Source organism: Bacillus rossius, chromosome 3, assembly GCF_032445375.1.
Source record: "Bacillus rossius redtenbacheri isolate Brsri chromosome 3, Brsri_v3, whole genome shotgun sequence".
Lineage (NCBI taxonomy): Eukaryota > Metazoa > Arthropoda > Insecta > Phasmatodea > Bacillidae > Bacillus > Bacillus rossius.
The window spans coordinates 9,301,598-9,326,867 of NC_086332.1; the positions used below are offsets into that span (position 1 = coordinate 9,301,598).

The following is a 25,270-nucleotide window of genomic DNA, read 5'->3' on the forward strand; positions in this document are numbered from 1 at the left end:
CATTTTGGCAGACAAGATATAATTAAATTTAATAGTTTGTATTTCCGAGGGTAATTTGATGTCCATAAAATTGGGGATTTTTACATGTGCAAGTAAAAGTATTAATATTCACCAAAATTTGGCAATATTTAATATTTAGGTCATGTTCTATGATATTGTTTCTTTAGTATATGTATAACATGGCTGATGAAAAGACACATATCAGGAACTACTTGGCACAAAGCAATGATAAAACTAAGTGCCAAGTGCAAGATGTGCAAAAAAAAAACTTAAACTCTGGTAGCAGGTCAGGTCTCACAAGACATTTGAAACAACATGCAACTGTTAAGTTAGAATATAATATGCAGCAAGAACTATTACGAGTGATGCTTCACTACAAGGCCCTTCAAAACAAAAATGTATTGAAGACACCTACCACTGGTCTTCTCTTCTTACCATCCAAAGGAAAATCTAATGACAAGAAAATTGCTGAATGGTTAGCTGATTCAATGCTGCCGTACAGTGTAGTAGAAAATCAACATTTCCAGAAACTCATGCAGTCAGCTTAACCATTGTACACAGTACCATCCTGAACTACATTCTCCAGAAATGAAATTCCAAACCTGTATATGTACTTCTGTACAAACGAGAATCTCTGAGGAACTTTCTCAAGCAATTGCTTAAGTTGAGTCTATGTCATTTACTTGTAACTTACGGACATCACTCAGTGAAGATGCTTTCTTGGCATTAACGTGTTATTTTGTCAAAAACTTCACTCTTCTAAAGTACTGTATTGGCAGTGTTAATTTTCCAGAGCCACATGCCATTAGCGATCGGTCTTGCACATTTCACAAAATTCACAAAGAAATGGGACAATACAGTTTTGGATTAATATAAGATAGTACAAGCTTGACAGGCTACTTAAAAACAAACCAGTTCTTACCAATGTTACGTAAAAATTCTTAAATCACTGAATGAAGTCACAGTAGAACTTTCTGTAGAAAGAACACCTACAGCTTTAATGGTTAGTCCAGTTTAGTTTTCAATTCAGAACTTTTTGAATTACTACTCTGAAACTCATGCTTGTGAAGTTGGGTCTGGTGTCACATTTTGTAGGGCATTTCTGTTTGGACTGAAGGCACACTTTCCTTTATATCAGAGGCAAGAGCCATATTTCACAGCAATGTTGTTAAACCAGGCTTCAAGGCTTTGGTTGCTTCTGTCAATGCTGTTAACACTTTGCAACAAACACTATACAATTATCTAAAAAAAAAAGACAATGAATCGATTAGATTGCTACGAGGCGTTTCCGGAAAGTAAGTACCATTTCAAGAAAAGTGTGTGTTGTGACTTTGAAACGAATGCAATAAGCATTAAAAAATACAGCTAAAAAATTTGATTTTATCAAACACAACTTGAAACATACAGTATTTGAATGCTGATTGTATGTCCATCAAAACCTTTTTCAGATAAATATGCATTAATTTAGTTTGGTTTTTTCAACATTTCTTATTTTCTGTTATGGTTTATTATATACCCACCCAAGATATTGCAGAATGTACTGATGTATTAAGATGACACAGCATATAAGTAGAGGTCAGATTTTCAGTAATGAAAATGGGAAAATAAATGATCGTCCTCATATAAGACGTGAGGTCATTTTTTACTGGTCATGAACATAGAACAATATTATCGACATGCAATCTAAAAAAAATATTTGGTAGCATTTTATATAGAAATATTTCAAAGCAAAGTAAAAAAAATTCTGCTTTTCTTTTGCTCACTTTGGGGTAAGAATCATACCTAATGCATAAAATTTTTTGATGATATATTATTTATTATTTTTATTAGTGCTTAGCTAAAATATTTTAGGAATTAAGTATGTACTATTAATTCAATATAAATTTTATGTGTTTGTTATACCAATACGGCAAGATGTTAAAATTCAAAAGAACTTGTTTTACTGTTGTAATTTGCCTTTACCATTGGTCATAAGAGGAGCATTGAAGGTACACACTACACATAGCTGATTTCTTAATAAAATGTATATATTTCACTGTTACGTAAAAAAAATAGTTTCTTGTGTTACATAATTTGACACTGACTTATGCAAAGTTAAGTTAGTAAAAAAATTTGTAGGCAAGGGTGAATGTGACCACCATCAGGTATGGAATTGAAATGGGTGATGATTCAAGGCTCATTCAAATTTGAGACCCTGTGCCAAAGGCAGGGTTTTGCCGTAGTTGAGGGTGACTGTTGCCCGCCGCATGTACTGCTTCCACGAGTCGGAGCCGGACTCGCGACCCCCCCCTGTGTGCTTCTCCCCACCAAACGCTCCGCCGATTTCAGCGCCGTTGGTGGGGATGTTGATGTTGACCACTCCGCAGTCCGATCCTTTGGGTCCAATCCACTGCAACACCATGCGCACGTGTGTAATATCACGTACCTTCGCTTCATGCCAGCCTTCAGGTTTCCGACCATTCATTTATGTCAAGCTGCTGCTATGTTGTCTGGAAAAATGTCTCGTTCAACGGGTTGTAGGTAAAATTATAAAAAAAATAGATTTCTTTTTGGCAGTTAACAAACATGTGGCCAACTTGTTCCTCATATAAAACTGAGAAAATTTTGTGGGTGTTTCTTCAATATTAAGTCTTAAATGTATTTCTTACATATTAGTTATGCAGGAATCGCAATAGCATGACGGCAGCGATGCAAAGATATCTATTTCTCTAGTCGACACATCAATGACATCAGCATGACAAAAATGGTGGATGAGACAGACTTCCTTATATGAAATATGATCTATTCCATTATGTCACGTGCATGGCGTTACTAAAATGTGTATCAGAATTTTGTTTGCGAAAGATGGTTAAACTGGTGCATTGGTGATTCTATTATTATTGAATTTGTAAGGTTTTTTTTTTTAGCTAAATTTATCTGTGAGATCTCTGAAATGTGTTTACGTATAGTGTTTTTTACAATTGAATGCTAATTTGAACTAAACAAATTTCTCTCAAACTCATCAAATAAAAAAAAAATGCAAGCATTGAAGGCTGTTGTATTATTGTTACAATGTAACAGCAAGAAACATTTTATATACAATCGTTTATTTTTGGCACGTCATGCTGGTAAACACTGTATCTTCACAATAACTAGATATTTTGCTGTCGCATTAGCCATTGTGCTATAGTGATTCGAGCATTATGTTCATTAGCAAACATTTAAATTTAAATATATATTCCCAGTTGCCACATTGAGGAGCCTCATAGACAAGACTAAATACCTATTAATTTAACAAAACATATCAAAAATGTTGTTAATTATTTAGTAGTAAATGTGGGCAGTGAACATAGCATGTAAAATAGCACTAAAAAAACCACTGACTTAAATTTTATTAGAGAATTGTAGCTTCGCCTATTTTACACAGCTCCCATATATTATCCGATGAGAAAAAATTCATGTATGGCAGCAACATTTCTAAGCTCTTCCAAACATGGCATATTTTGCATCTTTGACTTTGCCCTGTTGTGTGATATCCTTTCCATCACAAAATTTGCTACAACCTCAAAACAATATAAAAAAAAATTATATTGTATCAACAGGTATGAGGTATGACTTAACTCAGAAGCCAAGATATGTTGAAAAGTACACAATCACTCTGTGGTTACTATGTCAAAGTGTTCATGACGTGTAGAGTTTAAAATCACGAAGATTCAAGACGTGTCTTTGGTGTGTCAAAAAAATTTTGATGCATTAATGCATTTTGCCTTACTGAAAATAAGCCCAAATTTACAATCAGAAGTGGCTTGTGTGTGCATTGTTTACTTGATCCAGAAACTCACAGTGTCAGAATAACCACCATTTTGATTGATAAAAAATTTCAAGATTTAAATTTGGAGGCCACTGTGATCAGTACCTACATCCATTGGCTCAAAGATTTTTATGCACAATGCCTTTAAGGGCCCCACCTATCTGGGCACACATAGGGTGTGCAGATCTTCGGAAGAATGCTTCCGATTTGAAAACTGCTAAGATATCTGAGTGGGTTCTGTTTACATAAAGCATGTAAGGATACCCTGAGGATTTATGAATAGTTCTGTTTCTGTATTTGGTTTTTAAACTGTGTTTTTAGAAGAGTGAAAATGGTTAAAATAAATTGTATCAGAATAATTTTTAGTTTTGAAACATCCAGTAGAGATTCTTGAAAGCACTTGAGTGACTTGCATTACTCCATCTTTATTTCTCCGCCATATAATGTTATTGCTCCTGCTCAGATCACGTGGCTACTCTATGCACAACGAGACGACTGTGCACCTTGCACTTAGAGGCGATACTACGCTAGAAGTACAAGTGAGCGTCACACTTGTCATCCCGCCTACTAACACGAACACTCCTGACTAGGACCAGGGAAGGCTTCCAACTGACCTTGAAGATTTTGCCGAGGTCGCGCGTGAACAGGCTGGAGGACAGACCCTGCTTCACGCTGTTGTTCACTCTGATACCCTCCTCCACACTGTCGACCTTCAGGAGGTACACGATGGGCGCGAAGGTCTCTCTCTGCACGAGGCTGGAGTACGGAGACAGACCCGTGATTATCGTCGGCTCAACGTAGTTGCCCTTCCTGTCCATCACCTGCCGGGACAGGAGACATTGCCGGACTCTTACTCTAGCAAGTTCTATGTTTGTGTGTGATATTTGGCTTGAGGGTCAGCCTGGGAACTTGCACATAAGAGATCTCTGGTTTGATTCAATTGGGCAACTATAAGCATTTTCGAAGGGTGCTGAAAGTACAATATGTAGGAGTGTCCTAGTGTTGCAGATGTACAGACATATGTATTTATTGATGAGAGGGGATAAATTTGTACTGATCTGAATTTGCATTGTAACAGTATTAATATTATTAGTTTTTTTTTTAAGTTTTTGTTTGTTCTTTACCTAAAATTTATTCTTAAAATTTCTTTATGTGTAGTCTAGTAATAATAATAATTTTCTGTGTTATTATTTTTTTGTTCTACATTTCAGCTATACTTAATTTAGAATATGCTAGGAACCACCATTTAATGGACCCCGCCCCCTCTCGTTTAGTGCTCTGTGCCGCTCCACTAAGCATTAAACCCACACTTGGGAATCTTGAAGAATGTTTTAACCGTGTCTCACATGACTTGGAGGGAATCACGGCGCCGTACCTTCCCGCCGAACTCGATTCTGCCCCCCTCCTGCACCGCCTGCTCCACGGCGGTCCTGTACGCCTGGACCGCGGCGGCGGAGTGCAGGGGCGCCAGCAGGGTGCCCTCCTCCAGCGGGTGCCCGACGCGGGACACCATCTGGCCGTACGCCAGCTTCAGCCGGCGCAGCACCTCGTCGTACACCTGCGACACATCGCGCCCGCTCCTCACACTGTTGCAAGTAGTTGCGGTCTGTCACGTGCATCAGCTGCCTCATCCCTGTGCACAAGGAGTTGTCAACTCAAATTCATCACATAGTACTAACATTTAAATCATCATACATATAAATATTTCTTGTAGGTACTGACACATTCACTATAAAACATGGAAAGTCAAAATGTTTAATTTGGCTCTTATCGGACTCACATTGAAGAAGATGCCATCCTGAAATTGATTTTCCATGCCTTCCTAAAATTTCTCCAGGCAAATCCTGAGATGGTTTCTTATCAGAGGCTGTTTATGGTTTACACCATATTTCGCCTGTTTTGTGTTGTGACAGTCTATAATAACCCCCACTAGACAATGTTTAACTAAAATTTAAAAAAAATTTAGTACAAGATCAATTACCTGGAAAATTATTTTCACTGATTCTTTGAACCCTCCATGAGCATGTCAATTTTGTTTAAATAATTCTTTGCTTAAGAAACACTTTTAAGTAACTTTTTTTTTTTGAGAATTAGTTTTTCGTTTCTCCATCATGGAAACGTAAGGATTTGGCATCTCAAGATGCATTTCACCAAAAATCCAGTAGAATGCACTGTTATGGTCTTTTTCATAGCACCAACTATCATTCAATTCCGGCATGGTGCATAAATTTACTAAGCTCTCCTGAAAATTTTGCTTTTTGTCACATAGGTGGTGTTGTTTCTTAAGTGACTAATTAAATGAATTCCTTAATTTTTTTCACCTTCATTGTAGCTAGGCTCAAGCAACACTCTTAACATCTCTATCTCGGTTCGGGGAACCTGAAAAAGGGCGGTTGGAGCGGAACGTGCTGCCAGCAGGGGGCAGAGACCTTGGTGTGCAGGATGAGCCTCCGGAGGCCGGTGCAGCGCTGGCCCGCGGTGGCGACGTTGGCGAACACGGCCGACTGCACGGCGAGGTCCAGATCCGCGTCCTCCGCCACTATGATGGCGTTGTTGCCGCCCAGCTCCAAGATGTGCCTCCCGAAGCGCTCCTGGACCACGGTGCCCACCTACGGGCAAGCCACTCTGCTTCTCAGAGCGCGTTCTACAACCTAGAGTAATAAAGCCAGCTTCAATGTACCCCTTCAATACACGAAAGGTAGTTCTGAAATTTTTTTAGTAAGTGCCGATTAGTAAACATTGTTTGTTTAATGTTTTTGTTTAAGGTAGTAGTGAGTGTGATATTTTGTGTAAGAAGTAGTTACTGCGTGTGTCTGCTTGTCAGTAGCCTACCATCAGCTCCAAGAATGCTTGTTTCAGCTGGCTAAAAACAGTACACGTGTTTCTTTGGCACTGATTAAAAAAAATTAAATTTTAAGCAAGCTTTCATTGAGTGCTGAACACACTTCAGCAAAACGAACTGATATTCTTGTTTTACACATATAATTCGTGTTTCATTAAAATTATTATTTTTTTTTTCAAAAATAATTTTTATGCGTAGTTTTTATAAGTACGTATTTGTGGGAAAACAAAGGTTCTGTGCAGTAGTCATCAACAGTTGTGCTGTTGTCTAAAACATTTATTTTACTAATCTGCTGTACTATCTCATTCCTTTTTTTAGATTCTAAACACATTGGGTAACTTACACGATTCATCGACAGAAAGCAATACTTTCAGCTTGGTAGGCTGACGGTGAAATCCTTCTTTAGTGTACCATGGTGTACCTTTAGTGTGCCATGTTTTATATACCTAAGCAAATCATATTACAAACATTTAACGGTTGAACCTCTTGTTCCCTGTGTGAGCGAGATGTACCTTGTGGCCGGCGGCGCAGCTCCCGGTGAAGGAGATGAGCGGCAGTCTCTCGTCCCGAGCCATGGCCTCCCCGATGTCTGTCCCGCCCTGGCACAGAGCGCATATGGCCCCTGGGAGGCTGTGCCTCTCCAGCACTTGCGCCAGGATCTTGGTGGTTGCCACGGCAATGAGGGGAGTCGTGGGAGCTCCCTTCCACAGCATCACGTCTCCACACACCTGGCAACACGCACTTGCGTCGGTGCGGGAGCTGCTTCTGGTTCTTACTGCTGATTCTGTCACCGAGTTTACAGCTGTTATCATAGTTTACTGACCATGTCCTGCATTTTGTGGTAGCTCAATACAGGATGGTTCCAGGACCAGGCAAGCCGGCCCGTCGGCCAGGGTCCCGGGCTAGTCCTTCTTTAGCAGACACTTTAGTAATTTAAAATGTTTGTCATTCATTTTCAGACCCATATTCATTCTATCAAGTGAATGTAATTTATTCTAATTTTTATAAGTATAACAAAATTTCTTCAGATGAGCTAGCAAAACCAATGTCTAAATTTAAGTTCTTGGATGGATTAAAAATGTTTTTTTAAAGAGTTTATTTTTCAAAATTTTGTGGAGTAGTGCCCTCAAATACCTACACATTCCCTCCAGCCCCTGCACCAGTAAAACCCTTATTCAAAATATTAGGGACCCACAAAAAAAAAGCCCCCAGGGCCTTGCAAAGTCTAAGGTCGCTGGTGGCTGAATGAAATCGACAGTGAAGTGTTCTCTTGGAAGAAAATGAAAGCTTTGAATTTAAGGCACAAGTTTCTCACCCAATGATCAGATAACAGACCATTTAATTTTCTTGTGAGTGCATGGTTTAAACTGGTAGAAGAGATACGCTCAAACTTTCAGCACTTCCAGCAGCCAAATGAAATCACTGTCGGGTCCAAGTTTGCAGAACGCAAAGTCACCTTGATAGTTCATCACGTGGGGGACAAGTACACGTCAGCACGGACGGTCGGCTGAAGCGCGTCCTCACCAAGGCGATGGCGCTGTTCCAGCCGTACACGGCCATGGGGAAGTTGAACGCGGTGATGACGCCGACGACGCCCAGCGGGTTCCACACTTCGAGGAGCGCGTGCCCCGGCCGCTCAGTCGGAAGGTACTTCCCCTCCAGGGTGCGGGACAGCCCCACCGCGTACTCGCACACGTCAACGTACTCCTGGACCTCGCCCACCCCCTCCGGGTAGATCTTGCCTGCGGGCCAATCAGCACGCGGATGCTGCACACCTTCACACAGTTACCTACTTTTATTGTTCGAGCACATACATCATCATTCGAACCGACGCCATGATGATGCGTAACTGCTCATTTAGCCCGAAGATCCCAGCACTGTCCCGAGGTCCAACAGGTGGTGCAAGAAGGCACCAAGTCGCACAATTAAAAAAGTACACAGCAACCCTCAACATGTATGGTTTACTGAATACTGAGTAAGGATGAGGGCGATTAGAGAGTTTGTAGACCTTTCCGTCTATGTGAGTATTTGAGCGGTTGCCATTTCTTCATTGGTTGTGATAATTACAACAAACCAGGGGCATAGCCAAAATTTTGGTTCAAGGGGGGTTATTAATTTTTGAACTTCACTTCTCAACACAAAAGTATGTATTTGTAGTGTAAACTCAAAAGCATAATTTGCCTCTATTCAGTAAAATTTCAAGGGAGGGGTGAAAAAAAAAAATGTTAAGTGTTTTTCCCTTTCCATTCTTTCCCCCACTCTCCAGCCCTACACCTCCCAGCAACATCTCTGTAAGAAAGTGGAGGCATGCACGGTTCTTATTAAATTCTTCTTTGGTTGTAGATTTATTACTGATGACTTGAAATGATTCCAGAAGTTTTAGTTAAAATGGTGTCTTAATAAAAAATTACAAGCAAACATGTGTTAGAGGAGAAGCTTCCGGTCAAACAAGTTTAATAATTGTTTCAATTTGTAATACTATTTGCAACAGTGGCATGATGACGGAGTCAGTGATGCCTATTGGCAGCCGAGGAAGTGCAGTAATTCTGAATATCTGTACTATACTCGTAAATCCAGCCAATAGAAGCCACAAGAGAAAAGTACAGTAAGTCCTCGGTTTACGTCGGGGTTACGTTCCTGAAAACCGCGACGTAAATAGAAACGACGCAAAATGAGCCATGTTTCATGCCACCGGCCGGCCACGGCCCAAGGTCGGCCGGAAGCGCTGGCATACAGACGTGACAACGGGCAATTTTATCAGCAAATGACAACCGACAGCGTGGGAAACAAGTCCAACTAGTACTTCTCAGCTTTATAGAATGGTTATTTAACCAGCTGCTTTATTACCTTTATTGATTGAAATATAAAAACAGATATATAGTACATACTGTACGTAATATAACTAATCTCAACAGCCCTCTCGCCCAAATCGAAACGTCTCAAAACTTCCATTTTCGTGGCTAATGAAAAATGTGTTCTGTTCTTATTTTTTGAAATTACGTTTGAAGATAAATTTAGTCGTTTGGAAGACATCTTATGAAGAAAAAATCATAAATTGCAGTGAGCTGATACTGTAGGCCTACTACAAACACATTTAATCACGATAAAGTTAACAATGGCACGTTTAAAACTCCGGCCAACTCAATGATATCATAGCGACTGAAGTGCCAAGGAGTTGGACGAAAAGGGGTAGGAGAAAATGCTGTGTCGTTGCGGGAAGTAGATAACACTTCTACGTGCGAGATACGTGGGTGGCCGAGCGGGCGGGCTGGTAGTATTGCATCACCGCGCGGAGAGCAGCGGAGAGCAGGAAGCGTCCCTCATGATGTATGATAAGATAAGGCGGTGAACGTGTAGCTTACGCTACATAGCATAAATTAACTACCGAAGGAAACAAATAATTATAAACGAATTATATACGGTGTTTTGGTTAAAATAAAGATTTACGGTCATTGTAAACGACGTTATTGTGAATCGGGGACAACTTAAATTGAAACATGAGTACTCAAACATTAGCGACGTTAATCTGAAACAATGTAAATTGGTACGACGTAAATAGAGGAATTACTGTACACCTAGGGAACTAGAACGTAGGAGATACTTGATACTGAGTATGCTAAGTTTCAACACCTCACAAAATGAGACATGGCGTGTCACACTAGGATGACTCTGATCTACTAAGTATTGCTGCCCGATGAAGACCACAAATCCTAGAAAAGGCATCTGCCACAGCTTTATTCTTTCCAGGACGATAGACAGCGTCATAATTGAAACATGATTACTCAATACCACATCTCATGGTTTTATCATTTTAAATTTTGCTAGCTGGCTAATTATCAAACATAAAAGAGACTTTATTTATAACTTATTAATAAATTTCTAATTTATCATCATCCTTTTATTTGCAATCACTCACAAAAATTTTTTAATGTTCTATACCAATGCAACTTACTGGAACATGGAATCTTTCTGGGCGTAAGAATTTATCCATTATATTTAAGTGTTATAAAATTGTGAATAAAACTGAACATATGACAACAAAATAACACTGTTGATTTAGACATAATTTACCACAAAGTACCTTCAAATGCTACACTTTGAGTAAAGGAACAGGAGCCCTCACCGGCTTCCAGAGAAATGAGCTTCCCCAGCGGCTGTATGTTGTCCCTGATGGCGTCCCCCATCTCACGCACCACGCTGCCCCGTGCGGGAGCCGGCAGGTCCGCCCACACCTGCCACGCCTCCTGCGCTGCCTTCACGCACGACTCGTAGTCGCTCAGGTTGCCCGACACCACGTCTGCGATCGGGCAGCCGGTGGCCGGGTCCACCGCGGTCACCACCTGCCACATGACGATGACACACAACTACACAAGCCAGGGCGAGTGGGGAAGTAATCGGCAGTAACCTGATGTAAGGAACCATCCTGGTGGTTGCCTGGAGTGATCTTGGGAAATCACGAAAAATCGGATTTGAGATGTCCCGACTGGGATTCGAACCTGCGTCCTTTGGAATGTAAGTCCTTTATTTTACCACCGTGCCAGTTTGGTCCACAGCTGAATTTGAGTTCTTTTGTCAAGAATAAATTTCTGTATATAATGATTATAAATTCTCAGTTAAGTAAAGGGTCAGTTTGTGGTCAAGAATAGTTTACTCTTCCATTGACATGTGACGTTCAGCTAAGGGGTGTCGAAGCCCAGGAAATGCTTGTTTTTGAAAGCTCGGTGTTGTCCAGCCAGCTGTGAGGCCCACTCTTCAAAGGAGCTTACGCAAAATTTCATTTTTTTTTTCAGGGGAAAAAAGGGGTAGGGGGAGGTTATTGAACACTTTTTATGCTGTTTGCCTGAAAATGCTGTATTTAACTCAAGACTGTTGGCAACACCCACTGAAGCCATGATTAAAAAAAAATTAAATTTCCCCCAAACATTCACTTTGTGTCCACTATAAATTTATATATTTTTTGTTCATCTTATTGCTTTATTATGGTCAGATCATTGTGGGAAGTTTAATTCTAAAAATGGTACACAAATATCATTTCCAAGTATTGAATCATCCATTTCTCGAAGAAGGCTGACAGTACAAGCCCATTCTAATGATTATTCTAGACAACCAGCCAACGGCAGGAAGCCTGAATGAAAAGTTATCCGAGCAGATTTGTGACGCAAACGCGGGTAGCTGGAAAGGAATTCCTCATCCAGCAAACTGGATGCTGTCCACGATCGTGCGAGCCTCACCTTCCCCGAGCCGAGCCACTTGCCGTTGTAGGCCCCGGGGTTGCTGCGGTCCAGCCCCAGGTCCTTGAGGAAGGAGTACTTGGGGTCGTCGACGAGGTAGGAGGCCACGCCTCGCCTGCCCACGTCTCTGGCGACCCGTATCGCCACCCTCACCGTGCCGTGGATCATGGCTGGGCGCTGGTCTGCCGGAGACGTGACGCCTGGTCTGCTGGAGACGTGACGCCGGCTCACCCCGCGACGCTGCCTCTGACTGTCGGGATCAGAGGTTGTCGCTGCGACCTGACCTTTGGTAGACTTTATCTCTTATCACAGCAGAAAGATTGGAGCTCGCTTACGCAAAGAGACCATCTGGTGGAGACCCTCCTCGGCAACTGTGGACGACAAGACCTACCTAAAACTATCCCTTGTACACATGGGAAACACTAACTTGTGTTTTGTGTGTTTGTGTAGTTATATGTTATATTAATGAACTATGAATATTCTTGTGTAGTTTTTTAAATGCAGGAGGGGCTCCAGCGGCGAACGAATTGGACAATCGCATGGGGCCTCACATCCATTTGGGCCCCACATTGGCTCATTTCATTTTTTTTTTTGTTAAAAATATGGGTTTTATTGTGAAAAAAATTTAATTTTTACTAACATGCAATTTAAAATGCTTTGTATAAGTAATAATTTCTAAGATTTTTAGTGCCTCACATAATGATAAGATGTACCGGAATTTGATCGTAAGAATTTATGTAACCAATCTGAGAAAATTTTATCAAGAGAAAATACAAAAAAAATTCTCGAGATAAATGAGTGAAACCATTGTTGAAATTTAAGTTCCAGATTGACTTGAAAGAATGTCGTTGGAAAGGTTTTTTTTTTTTTTAATTTTCCTAGGGAGGGCCTGGGCAATATTATATACCCCCTCAGGAACCCCGGAAAAGCCCCTTGAGTGTCTTGGCAAAGCCCGCCCATAGAGGCATAGACACACGGCTGGCCTCAATGTGTTTAGACAGGAGTAGATTTTGTTACAGGCGTGGACAGGTTCTCTTAAGGCTAGATGTGTTCTAAATGACAAGCAAAGTGAGTTGCCTCACATACCTGTGTGAGATAGGATTTTTGTTTTCATTGGTCGCATGCATGCTATTTTCAACCTGCCAAGGCTTTGGCAATGGTCCGCAACACTAACATTAATCACTACTCTGCTAAATAAATTGTAGCTAAATATTAAAATAAGACCATATTCTTGAAGTATTTCAGTGTGTAAGTTATACTTAATGATTGCTGTACACGAAAGCTGTGATGTTACTAATTTATTTAATGCTTATTTAATTGGGCTCATGGTCCATTTCAAATCAAAATGTGACTACAACACATTAACAGATAAAAAGGGGTGTTTGTTAATAAAATAGGTACATTATGTTTTGGCTTGCTTGTATTTAAATTTTAATAATTGGTCGTCAACTTTTAAATGTGTGCCACCCTTAATAACATTATTCATTTTGTGTATGAATGAGTGTTTGTGGTTTAGAGATTAGAGCTAATATTTTTTTTTTTGTGAAAGTTCCATATTATTTTAATAATCACATGCCGTTTTGCAGTTTCAAGCCCTAAAGATGTGTTTAAACCTACGAACCGTTTATTTAGTGATAAGCGAGATGTAATGTATCTTGGTTATTAACTTGTCTCCCCTCCCCCTCCCCCCTTCTTCACATCCACTTTTCTAACCACACCACTCTCCACAAACAGCAGGAAAATGCCGCAAATAGCACATGGCTATTGACCTTGGACTCTGTGAGGGCCTGCGCGAAACAAAGAACAGTCAATAACGTAAATAAATTCCGTGTGAAAAGTGAAAGAATTTAGTTGGAGGATAATTTCGGCAGACAGGTAAAGTGTAAAAGTGTTAGCGATATTTGTGACAAAACTTTCCACGCGGGAAGAAGAGCTTGAAAAGATAGTATATAATATTCACAAACTATTCTTTGTTTGAGACATGCTATCGTCGTATTTTGTTTTATTATTTTAATAAACTTAACAAATAAATGAATATTATTATTTTTGTAAAGTATCTCGGCTGCAATTTATTATAAGTTTTGCCGGTCTGTCAGCTCTGATCCGTAAGTAATGTTGGTAAAATAGTTAACTAATTTCCTGTTGCATTATCGTCAAATGTCAATATTTAGAAAATGTCAACACCTTGGGTTTGTGATGTCCATATTGAGAACGAACATCATCTGTCTGTTGCCTGTTGCGTTAGTTGTCATTGTTTACAAACTCAAATGAAATTTTGCTTGTGTATGTATGCTGTTTTTTTGTAGCAGAAAATGATGAATTATTGAAATATCTGTTGGTGTCCGAGCCTTTATTTCCTTATATGAAAAACGCCGATTGGGTCGTTTGAAATATTCTAAATTAAATATAACTTCCTGTGAACTGTGTGTCTGAAGTCCCTGGTCTTTTTCTTTAAATACGTTTCACATTGTTTGCAAATATTTTAGGACAGTAGTTCCTCTAATGTTAAACGGTATTTTACTTCCATGTCGTTAGCCTTGCACACTTTCTGTTGAGGTCAAAGTTAAAAATTCGTTTTTAAGTTAGGTTATGTTTTACTGAAAAATTTGGTTCGTGATTTGGTTCAATTCATATCCCATTTAACATGGGTCTTGATTTTGGTAGAGTATGGAAAATGGTGAACTTGGTACCCTATTAAAAAACTTTTCTAGCTGTTTGTAGTTGGCTATGTATCAAACATGATAGCTTGAAATATGTTGCAAGCTTCTCAGATCTATTATTTTGGTAATTTCCTAGACGTGGATTATTTGGAGAAATAAAAAAATCTGAAATATTTTTAATCTTCTAATATTCCTTTACTATAGGTATAGTAAAAATGTGTGTTTTTATTATTTTTTTTATTACTGTATAAACAATTCCAATAATGCAATGCTGCATTTATAGAACCTTTTAATAATTAAAACACCTAAAAGATAATTTCCAAAATTTTTTCAACACTTTGATTGGTTTAGTATGGCAGTCACTTAAATTTTATTTGTATCAATAGTCAAAATTGTTTAAACTGGAATCATCCATTTACTACAATCTGTCATATCATTCAAGACTTAATAGTGTACAAATAGTTAATTCTTTGTTAAGTTTTGATTCAGAAGCTTTCTTTATTTGCTTGTTTCCCATTCATGATGACACACTGATTAGGTATGAATAATATAGCTATTTTACATATTTCGGAATTAAAAACTCATGCTAATTCACTAAATGTTGTGCATGCCTCCAATACAACTGTAGGCCAGATTAATTTCAAGGGGTTTTCATTTAAAATAATTATAAAAAAAATAATAATTTGTGACTGTTATTGTAACCAAATACAATTATAAGTTTATAATAAATATATAATATCAGTCTTAGTTTAAAAGTTAAAACCGATATGGTAAATGCAGACATTTTTAATGCAAGAACTGGATTTAATGTGGTTGTTTGGGGGCATAACTAACGCCCACATATATATCTGTGCTGAAGTTCGCTCTATCCGCTGGCTCTATCCGGCCGCCCGGGTGCGTCATACTGCAGCGCACTTGGAACAACAACGGCCTAAGTCATTTCACGCAAGTACGGAAATTTACATCAACATAATTATATTAATTCAATAGAATATGAGATAGCTGGTGTATATATAAACCTTCCTACATGTGTATACTATCAATTAAAAATATAATTGGAGGGAAATATACCGTACGAGTCCACAAGGGCCTCTCAGGGCCTCCAAGGTGTAGTTTTCAGGGTCTCTATCACAAACATTTATTTATTTTACCCTCTTTGGCCATTGGCACCCAAACACTCTATGAACACCTGGAGCATTGCAGCTGTTACACGCTGAGTAAACTACAGAGTCTTTGGCATTTTCCTAAAAGAATATTTTGAGTTGCACAAGAACTTTCTAAAAAAAATATGTCCTGAAACTCCTGCCGTATTGCAGAAGTTATTATTTTTTTTTTTTTTGACGTAATGAAATTCTGATTGATCTGATTTTTGACCATTAAAATTTAAGAAAAATATGGATTATTTACCTGTGCATAGTTATTGGATGGTTTTAGTGGTAAAAAAGTGAAAAATATTTTTAGTTTATAATTTTTTTGTAGTTTCTAAATTATTTTATTTTTTAAAAATTGGTTTTGAATCATAATATTCAAAGGTTGGATACTAAACATAATTTAATGGGATCTCTGTTTAATTATATATTTTTTACCCAGTGCTGTAAAACTGACATCATCAAATTTTGGGATAAGGCAAGGAATAAAGTAGCTTTTAAAAAATCAAAGGGATTTCCTAGAAAATGCAACAACAGTTTGCATTGAGGAGGTGTGAATCATTGTAGAAATTTTGTTGGCTATAATCATCATCCTTAATATTATTTTAATGGCTATTGAGAACTAGAAATCCCATTTCCATTTTAATCCAGTTTTTTATTTCAGGGGTGCCCACAAGGGGGGGGTAACGAAGCAGACTGCATCATTAAAATTTCAGGGGGGGGGGGGGGGTGGTTAAAAGACGAGAAAAATGTATATATTATTTACATAATTATAGCTTCTAATGTGAAAATACGTTTCTGGTGCTTTGATAATTGAAAGGGATCTTGTAAATCAAATTGGCAAACCCCGCACTTTCCTCAACAAAAGCAGTTTGGCATCTGTCGGTTCAGGATGGAAATATTACCTGATATGACCAAAATTATTATTAGAAAATCAGTTTTAATTAATGTAAAATGTGATGAAATATAATACTAAAAAAGTATAATATTATAAAATAATTGAGTAAATCATTGAGAAAGTGGCTTAAAAAATTTCGGGGAGGGGGGGGGGGCGCGTCATTAGGTTGGGGGGGGGGGTGAGTCATAGTGTTTGGGGGGGGGGGGGGGCACCTCTGTTTATTTATTTATTTTTTTATATTTTCAGCACAAGTTTTCAAGAAATGGTGGGTTAACCATTTCAAGAGGGTGGGATCACTGGCAGATAAAGGGGTGATTTGAGCGGCTGAGGGCAACCCCACCCCCTCCTACCTCTGACTTAATTCACTGGATGAAATTACTTTTTCATGAGGGAAAGTTGGAAAATATATATATTTTTTTAAAAACAGGTTTGGTAGTTTTATTTGACTGGTGGTTTTCCATGAACAAATTAAATTAAATGACAGTCTGTGTAGGTACTGTTCTGACACAAACATTACCGCAATGAACTAATAGTGACCATGAAAGTGTTTGCAGATGAGTCAGCAACTGACCTTTTATATCCGCAAGGGCAGTTGTGGCCAAATAAAATAGATTCTAAATTTAAGTTGTGTTCAGTAAGTGTGATAAAAAATTGTAATATTACATCAGCCTAGAAAGTTGTTGCTACATTTGTCCCCTATTTCCTGCCTTGAACTCTCGAAGTAGGCCTATCACAAGCTTATCGCCACACTGGCAGTGAATAAAAAAAATTAGAAAATAAATGTGATCATTTGAATTGCTGTCAAGATATTTATTTAAAATTGTAACACAGTTAGTTAGTATGAAATTTTTAATAAGCTTTTTGTAAAATTTTGGTAGTAGATTTTTTAATTCAGTAATATCAATAAATTTTGATCAATTTTGAATCAATTACTGAGAAGTATGAAAAACTAATTTATTTTACAATATAACTAAAGTATCATGAAATCATAAACAGATGTGAGAAGAAATGTTTTCACCAGTACATATAAAAAAGAAGAAAAAGAGAAATAAAAAGGGGGTGGGGGGTTAGAGAGAATCCAGCAAGCCACAGGCCGCAGGACTCGCGTCAGTGATGGGAGGTGACGGAGAGGATAGTGCACAGGCACGTGCTAAAAGCAATGGGAAGGAAACACTGGCTGGATGGTCGGCAGCACGGAATCAGAAGGGTTCATTCATGTGAAACACGGCTGGGGCAGGGTTACTGCAGGATTTGGTACAGGGAGTCGATGAGGAAAAGCAGGTTGATGCGTGCTTCATTGATTTCGAGAAGGCATTTGACAGAGTGCCACATGCAGGTCTGATGTTGATGGGGAAAAAAAAAAAGGGAGGGGGGGGGGGGTGAATTGGACGGGAGAATTTCCTTTCCAACAGAAAACAGAGAGTTCGAGTGGAGAACACATTATTGGAGGAGGGCAGGATCAAGTGCAGGGGGGTGCTGCAGGGCAATGTACCGGGTCCAAATTTTTTTTCCATCATGGTCAACGACATATAAAAAGGCATAGGAGACATGCATGTTTTTGCGGATGACTGTGTGGCATATGGAGAAGTAGAGAAGGAATGATTGCAGGAGTATTAGGATAGATTGGTATCATGCGTGGGAGGGAATAATATGCATATAAACGTGGGCAAGACAAGGATGATCAGGTTTTCTAAGAATAGAAATAAGAGGGTGTACCAGTGGAGGGGAGAGGCCACAAGGGAACATGCGGTGAGGGGAGCAAGTGGAGAAAGTGGTGAAGAAGAGCAGGCAGGCCTGGTATGGGAAGAGTACTGAAGGAGGAGAAGGCATACATCACCATGCTGGCTTATGCTGCAGCAGTGTGGGATCCATACACAGCAGTGCTGAAGGGAGTGCAGAGGAGAGCAACCAGGTGGAGGAGAATTAGAAGGGATGAAAAAGGAGAGAATTAACTAACCCATCAGCGTTTAGGGAAGAAATGGTTTGGAAGAGTCTGAAAGGTAAAGGGCAAGGCGAACAGACAAGTTAGTTAGGCCGTACCGATTATTGAATGTAGTGGGTGGATGGGGAGAGGGATGAGAGAGGAAAATATAGGATTTGGAGGGAGAACTACGGAAAAGTTTTCAGAGAGAAGGAGAATGTAAATAGGAGATAACTTAGAGGAGGGGCAAGTGTTGGCAAGAAATATAGTACGATTCAGGAGGAAAGTACTGTGTTGATGCCTAATAGTAGTAAGGTTCAGTTCTATTAAACTCAGTTCAAAATGTATTTTAAAGGCCATACTAATAAAAATTACTCAAAACCTGACAAAAAGTGAAGTGTTAGTTCCCGGAAAAGTTTTAATGTTTAAAATTAACATATGAATTGTGTGTGAACATATCACAAAAGAAATATAAATCTAGATATTAAAGTTTTCAAGCAAGGGTTTCAACAGACTGTTTAAAATCTTATTTGTGAGCATATACAATTTTTTAATTCATTTTAAGTGTTTGGATACATGATGATTAGTAGGATAGTTAAAGATTTTCTGTAACATTTTATATTTACTAATAGCATAATAATTCATCTGATTGCAAATTGGACCATTAATATTTGCAATGATTCTATAATGTTGATTTCATGCTATGCACAAAAGCTCTTTAATCCAGCACATTTGAAACCACAGTCATGCATGTTTGATGACTCGAGGAAAATAGGTGTATCAAAGAAAAATTAATATATACTAAAATGGTATATTACAATAAGTGCTCCGTAGAAGGAAAAAAAAATACAGTGGGCATTTACTGCTTGAAAATTCTCTGATATCAAGTTTTTTGAGTGACAATGCAATTTTTTAGAATAAAATAAATAAATTTATTAGTACCCTTGGAACACTTTCTTTTATTTACTTAGTATCATATTTAATTCAACTGGAATTTTCTGTTATAAAAGCGAGTGTGATTCTATTAGACATCATATTTATATACATTACATGTGGTAATTAAATCTACTCTTCACCGAGGCATCATACTCTTGTGTGTGGTTCATGGGTTCGAACCCAACTCCTGATATGGGTGTATAAGCATGGAGTTTAGGCCTGTGTGAAGCTTCAACAAAGAAAATCATTCAAAGCTCTTTTCAACGTTTGATTTGACTTCGCCAGGAAATTTGCTATTTGATTTATTTTAAACTTCGGTTTAGCAAAGCAAAGCTATGCACTTGTTGCAAAACTTTAAAACATTGTGTTGTAAATGTTTTGTTTAAGGGACCTGCCTCATCAGGGGTGTATGTGTGTTAGTGAGGCGGGATGATAAGCACGACGCTCGATGGTATTTCTAGCGCGGTGTCGCCTCTGAGCTGGCGCGCAGTCTTCTCGTCGTCAATTGATGACTGTGAAATTTGTGCGGTGACCGTATTTTAATATTACGGGGAAATGAAGATAAAGGTGTAATGCAAGCCCCTTAAGTGCTTTCAAGAATCTGTACCACTTGTTTTACACCTAAAAATTACTCTGAAAACATGCGTTTCAGCCATTTTAACTCTTCTAGAAATACAGTTTAAAAACATGATCCAAAATTAAAAGTACTTTGCGGGCCTCAGCGAACTCTTAAATGCTTTTCGTAAACATACCCCACTCGGATATATTGAGTAGTTTTGAAATCGCATTGTTTTTCCTGAAGCTCTGCACACCGTGTGTGTGACCAGGTAGGCGGGCCCCTTAAGTAAAGTTTGTTACTTAAAAAAATCAATAGGTAGCACACTGTTTGCTTTTATCAATGCTCAATATTAATATTATGCATGGTTATTTTATAATTTTTATTGAATTATGTTATTTATACTTAGGGCCCAATTGGTTAATCACTTCAAACATTACAAATGTTAAACCATTATTATTATTTTTTTACTTCAATTCTGTATTTTATGAAGCAAGTCTAGTGTAATACAGCTTCACTCAGAAAAATATTCACAATTCAATTTGACTTAGTGAATATTTTATACATTCCAGTTGATATTCACTTTGCATCAAAGAACTAGTATTGGCACAGGCCTGATGGATTTTGTTTCCAAGTGGTTTGGAACGCTCTTTAATCACAGTGGTCTCATTGCTCTGTGCCTGACAATCAATGTAAAAGTCTTATCTTTACCTTTGTCTTTTTTGCTCTTGCCGCTGTCAGTTTGAATGTCTTCTGTAGTACCAAGTAAGTAATTATTGTCGTTTGCCAGAAAAATTGTGATAATGATGTAAGCACATAGTGTGTTTACGTGTCTGAAGGTACAGTAGTGTATTTGCCATCAAGAATGGGTTGAGCAAACATGTTTGAGTTGTAGATTTTAGACCCGTGGTTTTTTCAGGAACTAACTGCTGTTTGCATTCTGAATCTGTAGGCTGTCGTGCGGATGACATTCGGGAGCCATGCGCAAACACACAAAGGGAGTGTGCGTGAGCGAGGTGAGTGCTTTGTAATGGCAGTCAATCATGCAATTGTTCCGAGAACAATGCGATTCCTATTTGTTTTTAAGTTTAGAATAGCAGCACTGATAAAAATGGTTTTTGGTCGCTACAATGTACATTGTGATGATTCACAGCTATTTATAAATAGTTAAAGAGGACTTTTACACTTCTACTACTGTCTGGCCACTGTTTGTCATCTATGTGTTGTTGGATAACACTTGTTATCTCTGGTTGAAGCTGCAGCAGGTTTTACTTCAAAACATGAAATTATTTCAGTTTTAAGCATTATTATTTAAATGTTTGCAGATGTGAATTCTGTTTGAATGTAAATACCAGCAGCCTACATTTACTTAATTTTAATTTTCCCAAATCAATAATTTTCATTTATAGTGTTGTTACACCTTGTTAAGAAGACCTAATCTATCCAGGCTAAGGTTAGCTTTTTGCTTTGAGAATTCTATTTTATATTTCATTAAAATTTATGCTTGGATAATTTTTTTTGATGAATAAGTAACTGGGTCCTTGCTTGATATAGGCATGCTGCTTAAATTCCATTATGATTTACCAGCCTGTACATGTAAAAAATATTCCCTTGATCTACTCAAACCTATCAGACCATCTAGCACATGGTACGCTTCCAAATTACTGAACCCTGAAATTATTTTTGTTTGTATGCGGCATAATATTTCACATGAGTTTTGAGTAGCTGAAATGACTACAATTAATAATTAGCATTTTTATTTCACTTAACAGCAGTTTTAATTTCAAATGTAAGTAGATCTGAGCCAGTTATATTGAAGAAAAAATAATATTGCCTTTGACAGTGGAAACAAATTGAGCATTAAAAAAAATTATATATATATATATATATATATATATATATTCCCCATATGTTAGTCCACATAAAATGTTAAAATCTTAAGCTTTTCTTTGGTGTGATTGGGGAGTAAACACACAAACAGATTTTCTCTTTTTTGTCTTTTGTGTTTCTGTGTGCTAAAAATATGCAAGCTTAGTGTTCAAATATTTGTAGCTTGATGGATATGTCAATTAATTAATATTTCCTCGTTGAATATTGAAATAATTAAAAACTCGAAAATTTTGTTGGCGGTTAAGCGAGATGAAATGTCAACTGACTAGGCCGCCTGACACTGTGTGTGGCTGTGTGGGCAGGCGGCGGCGGTGGTGGTGTTGGCGAGCCTGCTGACCACCGTGGTTGCAGCTGAAGGGGAGAACTTGACCCGCCCGTGTGTCCACTACGGTCCCGAGGACTGCCTGCCTCTCCCGGAGGTGGGCTGCCGCACCATGGAGCTCCCGGATGGGGACCACGCCCTCCTCTGCTGCAACATGCGCTCCAGGTTCATCCTGAAGGAGAGGGTGTCGACCATTCTCCTCGCAGGTAGGCAGCCCATGTTGGCTATCATTATCGCATATTACTTTTACGTCTGGGGCAATTTATATTAACGCTCCAGTATATAAAAATTGCATTTTTTTTGTTCTGTTACAAATTTTGTTCCTGTATATATTCGACATGAGTTATCTGCTAGTTGTAAATGATTTTGGCAAAACTTCTTAAGTAACATTTTTACTCAGCTAATCATGTAATGTTCGCTCACTAGAACTTAATTTTCTGTGCTTCCACAAACGAATAACAGATACAGAATATGTTACATAGTCTCTTTCTTAAAATATTTCTCTTCATAAAATTGTGAAATTAATCTGATCCAATGAAATGAACAAAGCAGTTGAAGCCAAACCTTAAAGCTTTTGCTTTGTTTGGCTTTTCTCAGTATTCATTGTAGGGAAGTACGTGTTGATGAAATTATCTTATTTCGGAATCATTACCAAAGAACAATGTGGACCGTCTCTGACATTTTGTGGAGTAAAATTAATTTTTACTGTCAGCTAACTATTTTTAAAATACTATTCAGTGCATACAGCCTGATTTGTGGAATTATTTAAGAACTTAATAAAAATTTACATCGACAGAATCAAATGTTCTGGTAGCCAGCCTTGCTAGTTGCCCATTTGTTGGTCTTCAGAACAATACTGGTGGTATTCATAAGCTGTCTTCACATTAGTCCTATCAGCACAATTCAGGTACTCGTGCAAGTGTGTGTGTAAACCTAAGTGTGGTAAACAGTCATATGCATGTTCTGGAGTGGTAATTGACCAACTCAAACACATGAGCTAAACTGCATGTGTGACTGTAAACCATGCATACATGCAGGCATGCGCCAGTCGCTTGTATAAACCTAATACCTAGTGTCAGGCACACAAGATTATGATGGATCCCTGTCATTGGACCAGAATCTGACTCGTAAACTTGATAGTCAGCAGAGGATCCAACCCTTAGGTATTATTTAGTTTGTGTATCAACATCTGTATTAAAATGCCTACTAGATTGGTCTGTGGAAAGTATGAATTACAGAGGCCCTTATGATTAGGTGTGAATTGTTGAATTATTTGATATTTTAATGTTGGCTAAATGTATGTGCATCTGCAGAAAAAACTATAGTGTACAATTTTTCTGGCTTACAAAGTTTTATGCTATTTTTAGTGTTGTCTGTTGTGACATTTAAATACACTGCACCAAGGTACTAATCAGTTTGTCAATTTTAGTGCTGCCAAATTTGAATAAACAGATAAAATATTGTAGGGAAATAAAATGTGTAATTATCTAGGTACATGTGAAAATGTGTAGTTTATAATTAATTTTTTTCCCCTCCCAGACAAGAACATAACTGCGCTTCACATTCGAAACCTGTCCCTGGAGACGTTGGACATAACCTTCCTGAAAAACCAGTCGCTGGTGTCGCTGGCGATAACGGACAGCAGCGGCCTGGGCAGGCTGACGGGCCAGCTGGGGCTGGACTCCCTGGCCTGCCTGAACCTCTCCAGCAACGCGCTGGCCACCGTCGAGCCGGGCATGCTGCTGGGGCTCCTCTCGCTCGGGTTCCTGGACCTGTCCAGCAACAGCCTGAGCCGGTGAGGGCTGGCCCCTGCTCCTCTCGTCCTTGTCTCGTGCGAACTGACTGCTCACGCAGCTGTCCGATTTGGCTTTTGTAAATAAAGCAATAGGTAGAGACTCGGAAATCTCGCGGATTCATTTAGTCGCAAGCTAGATTGCAAACCTCCACACTCTCGCACTGTGTTCATGATTGGCACGCAGTTGTTTGGACACGCCCCTCTACGACCGTGAGCCAACGATGTCCAGCTAGGAGAGAAGTAAGCGAATCAGGTAGTGCCAAATAACAAGGATAAAAATGTTCTCGCTAAGAAATCAACCAATGGGAAAGTAAACATGGGTCGAGCACACCTATAACTTTGAATTCTATCCTGAGGCCAGAAGAATCCGCGAAATTTCCGGGTCTCTAGCGATAGGCCTCCAACAGACTCCCTCTTTTTTTTTCTCTTTTTTCTTCTTTTTTTAAAATTAAATATGAAGAAGATATTTGACATAGTACTTACATATTTAAAAGCACTAGCCACCAAATATATAAATCTTACTTCATTGAAACTCAGATTTACAAATTACACCATGTGGCCTGTGATTATTTTTTTTTATCTGTTGATTCTTTTTAAATTTTATTTCCAAAATGTAACTTAAAAGTTTGTTTGAATGTATTTAAATGATAATTAAGACTTGGGGATAGGCCAATAAAATCCTCAAATACTTAAATACCATCAAATCCTTAGGAATGAGTAAATATTTGTGGAAAAAGATTGGAAGAAAAATATTATAGAAAATAAAGTAAATTAAAAAAATTCAACAAAAACAAACTCTGAAGTTTACTAGATTTTTTTTTTCCTTCAAACCTATTCTGTTACCATTTCCCAAGATATTGTACATTATGTTAAACATGTAATTTATAAATAATCTTAATATGTATATGTATTGATTCTGAAAAGTTAGTTTATGAAACGAACATTTAAAAGGTTGAATGTTTCAACATTATAGTTAATATTTGTAATTTCTCGTACATTTTATTATTTTAGATCCTTAAGACCTAGCTTTGGATTCAAGGGGTATATTCGAGGTACTCATTTGAGGTTCAAATTCGAGATTTGGATTAAAGAAAATCAGGTTTTTAGTGTTTTTACCCATCATTAATTAAGACTGATTTTTTTATTTTAACGGGAGTAGTGTGTTGATTGAAATTGTTGTCAACAAACACTCTTGAGTAGCTGGAAGACTAAATATTTTGATTATCATTCTTTCTTATGGAAAAAAAGTATTTGATTAGCGCTGTTTTGATTAGTGCTCTA

At 38.3% G+C, this 25,270-nt stretch overlaps 2 protein-coding genes across 5 annotated transcripts in view; one reads left to right on the top strand and one right to left on the bottom strand.

Annotated features, from left to right (window-relative positions):
* On the bottom strand, positions 1-12,107 carry LOC134530183 (alpha-aminoadipic semialdehyde dehydrogenase). The gene is made up of 8 exons (XM_063364831.1): positions 11,864-12,107; positions 10,756-10,972; positions 8,157-8,374; positions 7,145-7,360; positions 6,220-6,399; positions 5,166-5,348; positions 4,405-4,611; positions 1-2,389 (listed from the first exon to the last, which is right to left on the bottom strand). The coding sequence occupies exons 1-8, from the start codon at positions 12,029-12,031 to the stop codon at positions 2,177-2,179; spliced, it is 1,602 nt and encodes a 533-aa protein (XP_063220901.1). The 5' UTR covers positions 12,032-12,107; the 3' UTR covers positions 1-2,176.
* LOC134530184 (protein halfway) overlaps positions 12,106-25,270 on the top strand; it is a 26,668-nt gene continuing 13,503 nt past the window's right edge. Inside the window, exons 1-4 of one of the 4 annotated variants that reach the window (XM_063364835.1) lie at positions 12,106-15,472; positions 20,935-20,998; positions 22,175-22,400; positions 23,734-23,989. In XM_063364835.1, the coding sequence (XP_063220905.1) occupies positions 20,963-20,998; positions 22,175-22,400; positions 23,734-23,989 (518 nt within the window). In that variant the 5' untranslated portion in view covers positions 12,106-15,472; positions 20,935-20,962. The remainder of the gene's footprint in view (positions 15,473-20,934; positions 20,999-22,174; positions 22,401-23,733; positions 23,990-25,270) is intronic. The other 3 variants (XM_063364834.1, XM_063364832.1, XM_063364833.1) reach the window with 3 other exon arrangements.